The sequence below is a fragment of the Sycon ciliatum genome, chromosome 3, assembly GCF_964019385.1.
Source record: "Sycon ciliatum chromosome 3, ocSycCili1.1, whole genome shotgun sequence".
NCBI classification, from domain to species: domain Eukaryota; kingdom Metazoa; phylum Porifera; class Calcarea; order Leucosolenida; family Sycettidae; genus Sycon; species Sycon ciliatum.
The window spans coordinates 6,804,745-6,821,951 of NC_088645.1; the positions used below are offsets into that span (position 1 = coordinate 6,804,745).

Genomic DNA, 17,207 nt, shown 5'->3' on the forward strand with positions numbered 1-17,207 from the left:
GGCGTGCTCCGATCGAATATTCGAATAGTTCGAATATTCGTTTCAGCCCTAGTAGGAACTTTCGTTACTCGAACCCGGACGGTCAAAATCTTACGAAGTTTCGTTGTGCGCAACGTCTCTATTGTCTTTGTCCTAATCTCTACTGTTATTGTTGTTGCTTTGTTTGCCGCTGCTGCTGCTGCTGCTGCTGCTGCTGCTGCTGTTTTCGTATTTCTCATCTTGGTTTCAGTGTTGGTATGATAGAGTGGATGCAGAACACGGTGCCTCTGAAGGACTTCATGCTGTCGGCCATGACGGAGGAAGAGCTCAATGTTCACCATGATCCCTCCAGGTTAGCAGAATACAGAGTGTGTATGCGTGTTTGTGTTTGTGTGTGTGTGTTCACGTGTGTGCGTGTGCACGTGTGTGTGTGTGCATGTGTGTGTGTGTGCACGTGTGTGTGCACGTGTTTGTGTGTGTGTGTGTCTGTGTGTGTGTGTGTGTGTGTGTGTGTGTGTGTCTGTTTGTATGTGTCTGTGTGTCTGTGTGGATGTGTGTCTGTGTGTCTGTGTGTCTGTGTCAGTTTTGTGTGTACCTTCCTTTCTGTGTGGAGACTGAAGAACACGGATTGCAAGTTGATGTATAGTTTTATGCCGGGTGTATATTTATTTTCTCTTTTTGTTGACCCGATCTCTTCTCTGGTAGCAGTCAATTACTGTTGGCTGTCATCAGGCCCTGCCTATCTATCTGTACATCTTTCCACCCACCCAGTGTCCTTGTCATTTGTATGTGTAAGGCTGCCCGTGTCTGGTATGTTTCTCTGCCTGCCTGCTACAGTAAAACCTGTAACTAAAGACCACCGTGACTAGCGACCAGCCTGGTACTACAGACCACTTCGCCAGGCATGGACAGTCTCACATTCATATATGGTTGTGCGGTGCAAACCTCTGACTAGGGACCATCTGCCACTAAAGACCCCTTTCTCTGGGCCCTAAGGGGTGGTCGTTAGTCACTGGTTTTACTGTATTTCTTTCTGCACACCTGTTTCTCTCTCTCTCTCTCTCTCTCTCTCTCTCTCTCTATCTCACACAACAGTAGATAGGCAAACTGTACTAAATACTAAATACTCGTCTGTCCGTATGTCTATTTGTCTATCAATTGTCTGTCCATCTATGTCTTTTTGTCCCTGTCCATAATCTTGCGAGCAACATTCAGGCTCTCTTTCATCTCTGCGCTTCGTTCCCTGTGTTGCTGTGTGCTCAGATCTGCCGCCGGGAAACATTCCAAGTGGGTAGCAAGCTATCTGCCGCGTAGTGCTGAAACCATGAAACAGTACAAGGAGATGTACAAGTAAGAGCTACGAACTCATCATTCAGCACTCTGAAACCGTGTCCATGTCTTGGCCACTCTGTTATAGGGTACAGAAAACCAGACTGCAAGCAGGATGCACACACACACACACACACACGTGCACACACACGTACACACACACACACACACACACACACACATGCGCGTGCACGCGCACACACACACACACACACACACACACACACACAAACACACACATCTTGCACAGTCCCATGCAGCCTGGCTTTTCAGTCATGTAGAAATGCAGGTACATGTATTGCCTTTCCAGTTGACGACACGTTGAACAATGCCCGCTAGCTGGCTTTACAGTGAGGTGTGATGCTCCTGTCACAGTGGCAATTGCTGTGTGCTGTATGCTGTATGCTGTGGGGTGTTGTGCAGTGTGAAGTCACTAAAGTGGGAAGCTTTTGCGAGAGATTAGATTCTGCTGGGTTTGTGACCAAGACACATTCCCACATGTAAATCAACACAAACTTGTTAGTACAGTGATCATGGACATGACATGGTCCAACTGAGGAGAAGAAATCGTGAAGTATTATTGTCACAAACCTGTGCAATTTGTAAAAATGCAAAAGTTGCACACCGAAAGAGTTTTCTGCTTCACACTATATGCTGCGTGCCGTGCTGCTAGGATTCTTCCTCTCTCTCTCACGCACACACTCTCTTTCTCTCTCTCTCTCTCTCTCTCTCTCTCACACACACTCTCTCTCTCTCTCACTCTCACTCTCTTTCTCTCTCTCTCTCTCTTTCTCTTTCTTTCTTTCTCTTCCTCTTTCTCTCTCTTTCTGTGTTTGTGTCTCGCGTACCCAATCGCTGTTGCAGGAAGGCCAGCCGCACGGAAACTGTTAAAGCACTGAAGGAGAAGCATGCTGCCGTGCCCTGGGACATACTTAGGTAGGTCTCCGCTAGTTGTAGCTATGTTTCCGCTGGGTGTTTCCGCTAGGTGTTTCCGCTGGGTGTTTCCGCTGGGTGCAGCAATGTTTAAACATGTACATGTACTGTAAGACATGTTATTATAACGAGTCGCAAATTTAACGATTGTCCAAAATTCATAAGTTAACGAGAAGATATGTTAACCCACATGCATGCACGCATACACACAATAAAACTTAAAACAACCAAAACATCAATATGCACATTTATCCAGACACGCTCTCACATACGCACGCACGTACGCATGTGCGTGCCAAACGTACAAAACGTGGACACGTGTACACCAAGCAGATAGAATACAAGGAAGTGGGGTTTGCCATAGTTTTTTTTCAATTTTGTTTGATAAATATTTACGAGACTTTGCATCGAGCGACACCGTGGATAACATTGAGCCAAGAATTATGCAATAAACCAGAAGAGATATCTCTTCACAAGTAGGCAAATAAATGCGTAGGTGCCCGGCAACAGCAATCGGGCGAGTCACAGCAATGTACGTATTGCAACTTCAATGATACACATACACGGTTGACCACCCATGCCTCCATTTTCGGCGCGTCAACCACATGGTGGCCCGGCAACTTCAAACGGGAACACACCGATACAACATACACAGTTGACCACCCATGCCTCCATTATCGGCGGGTCAACCACATGGTGGCCCGGCAACTTCAAACGGGAACACACCGATACAATAGACACAGTTGACCACCCATGCCTCCATTATCGGCGGGTCAACCACATGGTGGCCCGGCAACTTCAAACGGGAACACACCGATACAACATACACAGTTGACCACCCATGCCTCCATTTTCGGCGGGTCAACCACATGGTGGCCCGGCAACTTCAAACGGGAACACACCGATACAACATACACAGTTGACCACCCATGCCTCAAACCGGCAGGTCAACCACACAACAACATACAGGTGTCACACACTGAGACAGTACAGCACAACACTGAGAGGCAAATGCATTTGACCCTCCTTGGGGCCTCGTCATGTGGCACAAGATACCGACGTGTCATGTCTAAAGGGAGGGAGGGAGGGGAGAAAACACAACCTTGAGTCACTTTGGCTAGCTGGATGACAGAAATTGTTGACAAGGAAGTTGCTTTGCTGACGCGAGGCAGGGCAAACCGGCCACGCAAGATTTATTTTTTCATCCACCATTTTCGGAAAAAATATTTTTTATTCATGTGCCGCGTGACGAACCGTGACAAAACACGTGCATGCGTGGGCTAACTTGGCTTTGCTGCTCAAAGCCGTCATTTAACCCACATGCATGCACGCATACACACAATAAAACTTAAAACAACCAAAACATCAATATGCACATTTATCCAGACACGCTCTCACATACGCACGCACGTACGCATGTGCGTGCCAAACGTACAAAACGTGGACACGTGTACACCAAGCAGATAGAATACAAGGAAGTGGGGTTTGCCATAGTTTTTTTTCAATTTTGTTTGATAAATATTTACGAGACTTTGCATCGAGCGACACCGTGGATAACATTGAGCCAAGAATTATGCAATAAACCAGAAGAGATATCTCTTCACAAGTAGGCAAATAAATGCGTAGGTGCCCGGCAACAGCAATCGGGCGAGTCACAGCAATGTACGTATTGCAACTTCAATGATACACATACACGGTTGACCACCCATGCCTCCATTTTCGGCGCGTCAACCACATGGTGGCCCGGCAACTTCAAACGGGAACACACCGATACAACATACACAGTTGACCACCCATGCCTCCATTATCGGCGGGTCAACCACATGGTGGCCCGGCAACTTCAAACGGGAACACACCGATACAATAGACACAGTTGACCACCCATGCCTCCATTATCGGCGGGTCAACCACATGGTGGCCCGGCAACTTCAAACGGGAACACACCGATACAACATACACAGTTGACCACCCATGCCTCCATTTTCGGCGGGTCAACCACATGGTGGCCCGGCAACTTCAAACGGGAACACACCGATACAACATACACAGTTGACCACCCATGCCTCAAACCGGCGGGTCAACCACACAACAACATACAGGTGTCACAACACTGAGACAGTACAGCACAACACTGAGAGGCAAATGCATTTGACCCTCCCAAAAACCAGTGTTTACGACCAAGCATTTCTCACGGCATCGCTCATTAGCATAACTTCCTGCAAGTAACCATGGCAAACCCCTAAGTGATACCCACAGAGCCACACCGGCACAAGGACTGCACAACAAGCGGAAGGCACAACACTGTACAACACTACAAATGTACCTCACTTCTGTTCTCAACACCACATGGGCGTGGGCTGTTCCAGTCTTTGCTGCTAGCCATTGCACAGAGGGTATACCGGCTGCACGCCTGACATAGTGATCGGATGCTGCACTTCGCCAGCAGCCTGCACGGCATATGGCTGCTTCACAGACACTTGTACTCCGGTGAGCTATGAGTGTGGCCCCGCCAATGCGCACAGAATGGGAGCTCACCCGGTTGCAGTTGAGGATCCTAGTCGAGAAAACTCGGGAGAAGTAGCCGCCGTCGACGAACACAAACACTGGCCGTGAGCTGCCGGCAGTAGCGGTCAGGGACCGGAACTCGGCCATAGCCGAAACTGGGTACATCAGATTATGTGTGCGCAAATACCGGGCTTAAAGGTCTGAGTCGCTCATGAGATCATTGCTGGCAGCAATCAGAGCGGCGAGTTCAGCGGAGGAGTTGGCACCAGGCACTGGTTGGCTGTGGAAGCCAGTTCTCGGAAGCGAGTAATCACAATAGGTTCATGCTGCATCTCAGCGGCCCGTTGCCCCAAAAACGATTGTCCTTGATAGAAACCGCAGAAGCCAACATCAGAGGCATCCGTGAATAGCTCAAGGTCAGGGTACTTTGAAAACTCGACATCGTAGAAGAAGGATTGGCCATTCCAGTTTGCGGCAAAGGAGCGCGACCATTCGATGTCCAAGTGAGCTTTCGTGTTGATGTTGACTACTGACTGAAGAGACTGAGACAGTTGTCCAGCTAAGATACAGGAGTTGACGGATGAAGGTCCTGCCAGGAGGAACCACCTTTGCGGCAAGGACAAGGTTCCGATCAGCGACAGCAGTTCCGGCGTTGTGTAGCTAGTGCGCGTGGACTACTCACTCAAAGCCGCTAGAAAGGCAAATAACTTCTTGTCAGGTAGCCGCATCACCTGGTCCTCGCTGTCGACTTCTATGCCAAGTACCGTCACCACTGTTGCTGGGCCGACCACCTTGCTGAGGTTGTCGAAGACCTGCGGAACCGTTGCTTTCAGTTGAACTCATTCCATTGACCATCAAGCACACGAACATAAGCACCTTGTTAAGTGCAGCGTACTGGTTCTTGTGCTGGCCTGCACAGCTATCAGGAATAGTTTTACCCAGAATGACTGGGTTGATGATTTCTCCCTGAGATAGGGTAATGCCACGTGCACAGCAGATGTGGTGCATAACGAACGCACAGTGGGCATAAATCTTCATATCCACATCAAAGGCCACAAGCGTTTGACAACCACACTTGATACGTAGATGATCAACGATCGTCCCTGCACTCAACGTCGCTCCAGCAGTAGTAGCATGTTGCAAACCACCATCGTACGTTGTCCATGTAAATGCCTCTGCTCCTTGTCTACTTCTTTGGCTAGATTTTTTGACAGGTAATCACAGCCATTTCTGAGTTGGCGTCAACGCCACTCGCCATGTCGAGGCCTAAATAACTGGTCCTCTGCTTCGAGTAGTTCTTGCTTGGCCTCATGAACTCCAGGAAATTCACTACTGCGACCATGAGCTACTCTATCTGCCCACGCAACAAATAAATATTTCAACCAAGCGCGATCGATCGCTGTTTGAAGTTGTGAATTTTCAAGCGCTTCCAGCTCACACGAGTCAGCGCTTGTCTACGCAGACTAGCACAACTAATACTCTTGTACAGCTTGGCGGAGAGACAAAGGAGAAAACGGAGAAAACACAACCTTGAGTCACTTTGGCTAGCTGGATGACAGAAATTGTTGACAAGGAAGTTGCTTTGCTGACGCGAGGCAGGGCAAACCGGCCACGCAAGATTTATTTTTTCATCCACCATTTTCGGAAAAAATATTTTTTATTCATGTGCCGCGTGACGAACCGTGACAAAACACGTGCATGCGTGGGCTAACTTGGCTTTGCTGCTCAAAGCCGTCATTTAACGATCTTGCAGTATTTTGCCATATCCACACACAGCATATATGAAGCAGTACGGCCTCAACGGATCTTATTATAACGAAGAAATGTCATCCGTTAAAACGTTAGATTTGCTTCCTCGTAATATATACATGTCTTACAGTATTAGCAAATCCAGTTCCATAAAGACATCTCCACCATTGTGGCTTTGGCTGACAAGCAACTCATTGCTGGCTGAAAGGAGGCTCTGTGGATGAGAAAAAAGGGCGTTCTGCTCAGACTCGGCTGATGCTATACAGAAATAGCTGATCGTTGCTTGACTGAATTTTACCTGTGCAGGTGTAGGTGTAGCGTGGCCCAAGTGGTTGGGCACACAACAACCAACAAGTCTCACCAGAGCAAGGAGAAGTGGTTGAAGAAATGAAGGATGATCTTTCTTCAGAGACAGAGCTTTTTATATGTGCCAAGACTAAGAGAGTTCAGGTTTCACATAACAACGAGCAACGGTTTAGACCAATCAGGAGATAGAGAGATGGCACAGATTCGGCCAATCAGAAGACATGTATTGGAAGAAAGTAAAGAAAAAAGGAAAGCTTCTGAAAAAGGTAGGTTCGAACTTCACATGCAAAGGATACTAGTCCTATTACTGTACAGGTTTTAACACACCAAGCTACAGTGACACAGGCACTAGACTACAATGCAACAGGTACAAGGTTGAAGAATCTGCATGCTCTACATGGCCCCCTCCCAGATTGAATCACGTCCTCGTGATAAGGTGAATATTGTAAAAATAAAAATAATGAAACGAAAGAACCCAAGGAAGAAGCTATATAAACTGTGTGTTAAATGCCAACCCAACACTATATCTAAAAAAACTCAAATCTCAATCTCTCAAATCTTCACAAGAAAATTGTACATATCAATTGTTCTTGGCTCTCATTGACGGTATCGCACCGGCCTCTGGAGATTTGCCCGATTGCGTAAGTTATACCCACCTGCCTGTGGCATGATCGGAACGGCCGGCACAACGGGAGCTGCCGGAACAGCCGGGACTGGAACAGCCGGAACTGGAACAGCTGGAACTGCCGGAACTGGAATAACTGGAACTGCGTCTTGCACGTAATCAATTAGCGCCGGTTGAGGTAGGTGTGCTGGCACTGGAGCGTGCTGCTCCTCCGGTACTTGAGTCGTTGACTTGAGCCGGTTGATGTGCACCACCTGGAGTTTCCCTGTATCACAGTGCTCAATCCTGTACACCACGTCATCGATCACCTCGACAACTCGATACGGCCCGGTCCATGGCTTGAGGAACTTCTTTGTGTTGCCTGCTTTCACAGCTGGGTTGTGTAAGCGCACCTTGTCATTGATCGCAAACCGTGGCTTGGTCGTCTTTGCATCATAGTAGTCCTTCTGACGTTTCTGTGCCTTAGCGCCAGCTGATCGAGCGTGAGAAAATGCCTGCTGCAAGGAGATCTCGAGACCAATCATATAGTCAGGTACAGATTTGACATGTTCTCTGGAGTCGTTAAACATAATATCCACTGGCAACTTAAGCTCTCTGCCGAACATCAATCTAGCTGGGGTTTCCTTGGTTGAACTATGTACGCTACGATACGCCAGTAAACAGCGTTGAATATGCAGGTCCCAGTCATTGTGATTGGCATTGACTCTGGCACTCAGCATGTTCTCAAGTGTACGATTCATCCGTTCAACTAAACCATCACTAGAAGGATGGTATGGAGTCGTGCGTGTCTTCTTCATATCTAACAGTTCACAGATGGATTTGAACAAATTTGACTCAAATTGCGCACCTTGATCAGTGTGGATAGACAGTGGCACACCGTAGCGACAAATGAAACCATCAATCAGTGCCGAAGCTATTGTCCTAGCAGTCATATCCGGGATGGCAAACGCTTCTACCCACTTCGTGAAATAATCAGTAATCACAACAATGTAGAGGTTACCTCGATTTGTTCTGGGCAGTGGTCCCATGATGTCCATAGCGACACGTTGCAGTGGAAAGGATGGTTGGTCCACCTTCATCGGAGCGCGAGCGGTTGGTGCTGGGGTACGCCTAGCTGAACAAAGCGCACACGCCTTGCAATGCAGCTCAATGTCAGACGACATAAAAGGCCAATAGAATCTAGCTTTCACCTTCTCTAGAGTACGTTCAGTAGCGAGGTGGCCACCACTACACTCATTTGCATCCCAGTCATAATTCTCTGTCGCAAACTGACAGGTACAACAAGTTGCAGAAATGAGTTGCTACCATCTACTGAAGTGTACGTACGATACAGTAAGCCATCTTGCAGAACCAGCCGTTTCCACTGACTCCACAGACGTATCAAGGTTAATGATGCTCCTTTCATAGCACTATCACTGCGTTTAGGCCTGTCTAACAATGCTTGTTGCCAACCAATCATGCAGTCAATGTCACTGTCTTCCGCTTGAGCTCTGCGAATATCTTCTGCACTAAAAAAATCTGCCCAATTGCTTCCAAGTAAATTGCTATCATCATTCGCATGTTCTGCAGGTTGTGATTCAACGTCAACATTACCCACGTATGCTTGATGTCCAGAATCCTGCGTCAATGCATCACCAGCTGCTGTATCCGGAGAGACTGATGGCACGGCTGTAGGGACAGGAATGGAAGACTGGGAAGGACAGACAACAGTAATATTTGGATCCATTACTGAAGGCTCGGCAGTGGCCGATGCAGGATGCTCCGAATTGTCCGCAGGTTGGCTATGGAACCGTGACAATGCATCTGCGTTGGCATGCTGAGTACCTCTACGGTGGACAGTTGTGAAATCGAACGCTTCTAGTTTCTCCAACCATCTCGCCAGGATACCTTCCGAATCCTTGAAAGACTTCAACCAGAGAAGGGCTTTGTGATCGGTTCGCAAGGTAAAGTTTGCACCCAGCAAATAATGTTTGAAGTATTGCACAAAGAAGACCACTGCATACATCTCACGCCGAGTTGTGCCGTAGCGACGTTGGCTCTTACTAAGTGAACTACTAGCATACGCAATTACCTGCTCTCTGCCCTGATCGTCAACCTGCGATAGAGTTGCACCAATACCAGTGTCAGAAGCATCCGTGTCCAGGATAAACTTGCGGGATGGATCCGGGTACGTCAGGACAGGGAATGACGTGAGCTTCTGCTTCAGGATATCGAACGCTTGCTGACACTCATCCGTCCACGAAAAGCTTGCCTGTTTCTGCATTAGCTTGTGTAGCGGTGCTGCAATTGTCGCGAAGTCCTTGACGAACCGCCTGTAGTAGGAAGCAAAACCTACAAATCGACGAACCTCGGTTGCAGAGCTAAGTGGTTTGAGACTGGTGACCGAACTGCAATTCTTGGGATCAGGGCTCACACCACCTCCCTTGAACACATGCCCAAGATACGTAACCGACTTGCTCAGAATCTGGCACTTACGAGGCTTGACCTTCAAACCTGCTGCCCGGAATTTTTCAAACACTAGGCGCAGTCTAACCAGATGTTCTTGAAATGTTTTCGAGAAAGTTATGGTGTCATCTATGTACGCTGAACATACGCTTGGCACAAGATCACCCAGAACCATGGTCATCAGGCGCTGGAAAGTTGCTGGGGCATTGCACAACCCAAATGGCATGACTTTCCATTCAAACAATCCAAATGGAGTGACAAATGCTGATTTCGCCCTTGCTGCATTAGTTAGCTCTACCTGCCAGTAACCGGATGCAAGATCTAGGGTTGTGAAATACTGTGCGTCACCCATGTTGTCTATCGCATCATCAATCCGCGGAATGGGGAATGCGTCTCTGACAGTTACAGCATTGAGTTTGCGATAATCCACACATAGTCTAATAGCTCCATCAGGCTTTCGAACAACAACAATAGGGGCTGCCCAAGGACTGTTGGAAGGATCGACTAAACCCTCAGCTAAAAGCTGCTCAACATGTTCACGAACCTCATTGGCATGGTGAAGCGGCAATCGTCTAGGGGCTTGGCGAATAGGCTGGCTGCTAGTGGTCTCGATGTCGTGTTTGGCAACACCGGTAGAGCCAAGATCCATTGCTCCCGTTGAAATTATGTCGCTGAACTCCGAGAGAAGAGACCTGACGGCTGCTGCCTCTTCTGTATCGAGATGACTAAGGTCAAACAACTCAACAGGGTCAGAACACATATCAGCAGCATTACAGCTTTCAGCAGTACAATCACGCTCATCCGCGGCTTCTGCGGCTTTCTCAACAAAGCAAGATTCGAACATGCCAACAACTGTACCCTTGTTTATAGTGACAGGCCGTGGTAGCAGGTTCTGCAACCTGACAGGAACAGTACTGTTCTCACTCACGGTCGTGACCACTCTAGCTGCACTGACACAAAATTTATCTACGAACGACTCTGTTGGCTCTACCATTCCGCAAGATGGAGACATAAACTCTGTGTCACGTAATCTACCTTGCGTTATCAACTGAGAATAGCCCTGTAGAACAACAGATTCAGCCAATTGCACTGGAATGGGGTCTGTTTCCACTCTCTGACATGAAAGGTGCTTGGGCCCAACTCCCTGTGTTAATGGAAGGGTCTGATTGCTCAAGCGCAGACAGCCTTGTCCCAGATCCATAATACAACCGTGCCTACGGAGGAAGTCTATGCCTAATAGTACGTCAGGCTCAATGTTTGCAACTACCATAGTGTGCTGAAGTTGGAGGCTGCCAAACTCTAGCTGCACATCCACCGCTCCTTCCACAGTCACGCCACTGCCATCAACACTTCGGACTGATGTAGAAATTTTGTTTAATTTTATATGCTTATGTTGTTGATAGAATGCTGAGCTGACAAACGAAATCGAACTTCCAGAATCAACTAACATGTGGACATCAGTTATGCATATTGAACTTACTTTGCCGATAACATACTGGCAACTGTCAACAGCAACGGAATGGCATACTACATCGGAAGGCGCGGCGGGCAGCACTTCCGGGCCATGGTGGTTTGGAGCTGACTCTGGACCCTCTATGCCAACTCCCGGCCGTTTCCCGAAGGGCGCTGACGTTGTCCCCGGGGTGGAGGTGCAGTCGGGCAGTACGCAATCAGATGTTCGGCACTCCCACAATGGTAACAGCGGCGCTGTTGTTGGGGTTGCTGCTGGGGCTGCTGCTGCGGTCGCTGCAAAGATGACAGAGCGGTTTCCAATCGTTCCATCCTTACTAATAAGGCATCCAAACGATCTTCCCTGGCAGCACAGACAGCCGCGGCCACTGGCTGAGACGCACTAGTAGTAGCGTCCGCTTGGAGTATGGCAAGTGCTCGAAGTCCTTGCTGCAGTGCCTGGTCAAGAGTTCGGGGGTCTTGGCGACGTACCTCCATGCGCAACTCTCTGCTGTCCAGACCTTCAATGAATTGGTCACATGCCAGCTGGTCCTGCACGAGGTTTGGCAAGGTAGGGTACGCTCTGCGAGACAATCGGCGAATCACCTCGCAGTAATCAGACAACGCCTCCTCACCTCGCTGTCGTCTGGCCTTCAATTCCGCTCTGTGGAGGTCGGTCCTGACGGGTGGAGCAAACCGACCCTCCAGAGCTACCAGTAATTGCTGAACATCCTGGCGTGTCGCGACAGGAAGCGACTGGTAGTAGCACTGCGCATTATCTATCAAGTACAACGGGATGTACTGTGCCTGGTCCTGCGGCGTCCACTGATTAACCAGGCAAACTTGAGTGAAGTGGTCACGCCAAGTAGTCCAGTCCGAGGCTGCTCCACCATCAAAACGTTCCAGAGTTGCCCATGGCCGGATGGGTCGAACGGGAGCTGGCTGGGCGGGCTGAACTGGCTGGGCGGGCTGAACTGGCTGGGCGGGCTGAACTGGCTGGGCTGGCTGCACTGGCTGGGCGGGCTGAACTGGCTGTGCTGGCTGGGCTGGCTGAACTGGCTGGGCTGGCTGAGCTGGCTGAACTGGCTGGGCTGGCTGGGCTGGCTGGGCTGGCTGAGCAGGCTGGGCCGGACGGGGCGGCTGGGCCGGCGGTACTTGCTGGTTAGGCTGCGCTTGGGCCATTCCGAACCAGGAATCACTTCACATTGTCACAACAACAAAAACATAGCATGAAAAAAACCGAAACATCCACCGCTGCCACCAGTTGTAGCGTGGCCCAAGTGGTTGGGCACACAACAACCAACAAGTCTCACCAGAGCAAGGAGAAGTGGTTGAAGAAATGAAGGATGATCTTTCTTCAGAGACAGAGCTTTTTATATGTGCCAAGACTAAGAGAGTTCAGGTTTCACATAACAACGAGCAACGGTTTAGACCAATCAGGAGATAGAGAGATGGCACAGATTCGGCCAATCAGAAGACATGTATTGGAAGAAAGTAAAGAAAAAAGGAAAGCTTCTGAAAAAGGTAGGTTCGAACTTCACATGCAAAGGATACTAGTCCTATTACTGTACAGGTTTTAACACACCAAGCTACAGTGACACAGGCACTAGACTACAATGCAACAGGTACAAGGTTGAAGAATCTGCATGCTCTACACAGGCTAATAGCCAGTCCTGACACTGTCTGCTTGTGTTGTGTGCTGTTTGTGTTGTGTGGTGTTTTTGCGTGGAGTTGTGTGGTTCTTGCATGGTGTTGCGTGTTGTGTGGTGTTTGTGTGTTGTCTGGTGTGTGATGTTTGTGTGGTGTTTGTGTTGTCTGATGTTTGTGTGTTGTTTGTGTTGCGCGGTGTGTGCTGTTGCATGTTGTTCTCATAGGCGTGCGTACGTGGACATGTCATCCAGTGCCGAGTCGTTTCTGCTGCTGCGCGAGAACTTTGCCCGTACGCTGGGCACGATCAACGTGTGTCAGTATGTGTTGGGGATTGGTGATCGTCACCTTTCCAACTTCATGCTGGACACCCTCAGTACTGGTGGTATGATCGGTATCGATTTCGGTCATGCCTTCGCCTCGGCCACGCAGTTCCTACCGCTGCCTGAGCTGATGCCGTTCCGTCTGACGCAGCAGTTTGCCAACCTGATGCTGCCCCTGAAGGAGATCACAAGTGCAAGTTCTGGTCCGGCTGCTGCTGCTGGTGGGGATGATGCCAGTGCAACTATTGCTCATGGTGGCTTGCTGCGTAGCACTATGATCTATGCTATGCGTGCGTTGCGCAATCAACCCAGCCTGTTGCTGAGTACCATGGATGTGTTTGTCAAGGAACCATCACTGGACTGGAAGGTGGGTGGGTGTGTATACGTGATGATGCATGACTGCTATCTTTGCACAGTGTGTTGTCTTGTGCTGCTGCTGCTGCTGAGGCTGCTGCTGCTGCTGCTGCTGCTGCTCCTGCTGCTACTGCTGCTCCTGCTGCTGCTGAGGCTGCTGCTGAGGCTGCTGCTGCTGCTCCTGCTGCTACTACTGCTCTTGCTGCTGCTGCTGCTGCTCCTGCTGCTGCTCCTGCTGCTGCTGTTGCTGCTGCTGCTGAGGCTGTCGCTGCTGATGGTAGCGTTGGTGCTGCTGCTGCTGAGGCTGCTGCTGCTGCCGCCGCCGCTGAGGCTGCTGCTGCCGCCGCCGCTGAGGCTGCTGCTGAGGCTGTCGCTGTTGATGGTGGTGTTGCTGCTGGCGTTGTAGCTATCACAGTCACCACCACCACCACACTGGTCAACCAAGAACGTCATTCACAGAGAGTCCAAGCCTGCCGTACCTTTTTTTATACTTCGAAATACTTTCAAACACAAGGAGCGCTCTTTTCCGGAACTTTGCAGCTGAGAGAGTGTTGTGTGGGCAGGCATGTAAAATGCCATTTCGGCAGGTCTGTTTTAACCACCATTTCTCCTCCTCAAACAGAACGCTGTGAGAGGAGAATGGATACTCGTTGTCATAGATACCGTTGCCATATTTCCACCTCTGAATATGCCCTCTTTCTGGTGTTCTTTCTCTATGTATCTATCTATCTCTATCTCTCTCTCTCCTTCTCCCTCCCTCTCTCTCTCTATCTCTCTATCTCTCTCCCCCCCCCCCTCTCTCTCCCCCCCCCCTCTCTCTCTCTCCCCCCCCCCTCTCTCTCTCTCCCCTCTCTCTCTCTCCCCTCCCTCCCTCTCTCTCTCTCTCTCCCTCTCTCTCTCTCTCTCTCTCTCTCCCTCTCTCTCTCTCTCTCTCTCTCTCTCTCTCTCTCTCTCTCTCCTCCCTCTCTCTCTCTCTCTCCTCTCTGCAGAACTTTGCACGTCGTCAAGCTAAAGATCAAGGTCTTGACTCAGGTACGTACAGAGCAACATGCCACAGCAAAAACATGTTGAGAAGCGGTCCAAATTCCAGATCTTTCTATTTTGAAGCGGGTTTTTGAGCCTCAATTTGGCCGAAATCAGACTTTCAGACGCAATCGGAACTATTTTGGATGAATTATGGACTGTACAGAGTGTGTCAACTAACTGATCATGTGAGTGACAGTGGCCCAATGTAGGCGTAGTTGTGTGTTGTGTTAAAAAAAATAGGATGCAGAAGTGTGATACGTTCATGCAGACACTCACCGTATCCTGTGCACGTGCTTGCGTCTGTGTGGCGGTGCGTGTCTGTGTCCATGTGTGTCCACGTGTGTGTGTGCCCATGTGAGTCTGTATGTGTCCATACGTGTCCGTGTGTGTCCATATGTGTCCATGTGTATGTCCACGTGTGATGTGTGTCCATATGAATGTCCATGTGTGTCGACGTGTATGTGTCCATGTATGTCCATGTGTGTCTGTGTGTGTCCATGTGTATTGTCATGTTTCTAGATTCCCTGGACGCCACCTGGTACCCGTTGCAGAAGATCCGACAGGCACGTCGTAAGCTGAACGGTGTCATCCAGCCTACATCACTCGGTATGGGATTGCTAACAACTCTCTGTTGGGCTTCAGGGCTTCATGCACATGTCTAGTGGAAGAAACTAGCGCTGAAACGATTATTATGTATATGATCATTTGAGTAATCGATCTTGACAACGAAAGGAATACATGATTGATAGAGTTTGATAATTGATATTTGGACTAGCTACCTGTTCTGTTGCCGGATTCAACCTGAATGGCGACGTTTTCAACTGTTTTGCAGCTTCTAACCCGAATGGAATGGCTGTGCAACAGATGAACGTGTCCTGCTTATTGTACTCTACATGGCCGTACATGGCTGCACATGGCTGTACATGGCTGTATATGGCTGTATAATGGTGTGTGCCGGTGGGATAGCTGAGTGAGATATGTACAGCCAGAATTTGCTTGTTTCACAAACTTGCGGCACACATTGATAATCAAAACTGTGTTTGTGGTAGTGTCAATGGCGGGTGTTTGTGGCGAAGAGTGACACAAGCGTATCAGCAAGAAGACCCGAAGCTCTACAATGTTGCCTTTGCAACGAGAAGAAAAAAAATGGTACCCTTTTATCGACGCGGATAAAATATAGAAGCTTCTCTTGAGCATAGCTCTCTCATGAGTAGTGCCCGTCATTGGGTTGGGGTTGAAGAAAACATCCCCTGGATCACTATAAGTGTAATCACACAAGTACTCATATAGGATCAGGGGCAACGTCGGAAGGTATTTTAGTGTGCTACGGTCAGCCGTCCGAAGTACAAATTACTCGTGGGGGAGTGGTGGCTGAGCCGAAAATTTTGGAATTTAGAGCCCAGATCAGTGTATTTATTGATTCACGGGGTACCTGGGGCAAAAAGTGGTACGGTCAAAACCGTAGCGACCGTACCGTGTGCGACGCCCCTGGGTATGCATTGTGTTCCTGCATATAAGCATGGTTTGTTTATTTCAATATCTATTCTGTATCTTTGTGTGTGTTCATGTGTGTGTGTGTGTGTGTGTGTGTGTGTGTGTGTGTGTGTGTGTGTGTGTGTGTGTGTGTGTGTGTGTGTGTGTGTGTGTGTGTGTGTGTGTGTGTGTGTGTGTGTGTGTGTCCATGTGTGTGTGGGGGGGGTCTGTGTCTGTGTGTCCATGTATGTGTGTTCATGTGTGTGTGTGGGTGTGCATGTGTATGTGTTCATGCAAACATGCAGAGATGATCTGAAACTTGGTCATGGCAAGTCTCCAGAGTACCGTCATCTGGAGGCGATCGTTCTCGGCGACTTCAGGTTCAACATCCGTGCACGCGTCGGTGAGAGCTGTCATTCTGTTGAAGAGCAAGTGGAGTGTCTCATCGACCAGGCCACTGACCCCAACATTCTGGGTCGCACCTACGGGGGTTGGGAACCATGGGTCTAATGGCCCTCGCCCAAGGGCAACCTTCCCAGTCCCTGCTGTCCACAAGTACCCCCAATAACTGTAGAGCTGTAAACGAGCTGGCTCTAGCTGGGTCGGTCACACTGCAGCATAGTTTGTTTGTCTACAGACATGTACCCACTTAGCTGGTTGCATGGGTACCCAGTACCCAATATTGCTCTAGCTTCTATGCCTATGTTCTACTGGCTGGTGTTCCCTGGGCGTGATTCGTAGTCGAGTTCCACCGCGTTCCTTTTCCAATATGAATATTGCTATGCCAAGTCAGATGCGTTTGGAGAGATGATGCCCCCCCCCCTCCCTTCACACACAAAACCGTATCATGTGTCCCGTTTGTCAAAGATTATACTTCGAAGTAATTATGGCTTGCAGGTAGCTGCAGGCATTTTGTAAACCATCCATTTTGGCATTGCCGTGTTTCCACGGTCACGAAAAGATTATATATTATTTGTATTGGCTTTCCCGGCAGTCACTCGATGTCTCAGCCTCATGTAGCAGCCTTGCATGGTAAACTCTCTCTCCTCTCACACAACCCATGC

The 17,207-nt window shown here is 49.1% G+C and overlaps 1 protein-coding gene across 1 annotated transcript in view; it reads left to right on the forward strand.

Annotated features, from left to right (window-relative positions):
- The window catches only part of LOC135811291 (DNA-dependent protein kinase catalytic subunit-like), a 174,372-nt gene extending 157,780 nt beyond the window's left edge, over nucleotides 1-16,592 (forward strand). Inside the window, exons 99-105 of the mRNA XM_065324508.1 lie at nucleotides 230-331; nucleotides 1,243-1,329; nucleotides 2,173-2,244; nucleotides 13,195-13,657; nucleotides 14,634-14,676; nucleotides 15,190-15,276; nucleotides 16,449-16,592. Coding sequence (XP_065180580.1) covers nucleotides 230-331; nucleotides 1,243-1,329; nucleotides 2,173-2,244; nucleotides 13,195-13,657; nucleotides 14,634-14,676; nucleotides 15,190-15,276; nucleotides 16,449-16,459 — 865 coding nt within the window. The 3' untranslated portion in view covers nucleotides 16,460-16,592. The remainder of the gene's footprint in view (nucleotides 1-229; nucleotides 332-1,242; nucleotides 1,330-2,172; nucleotides 2,245-13,194; nucleotides 13,658-14,633; nucleotides 14,677-15,189; nucleotides 15,277-16,448) is intronic.
- Nucleotides 16,593-17,207: the final 615 nt, after the last annotated feature.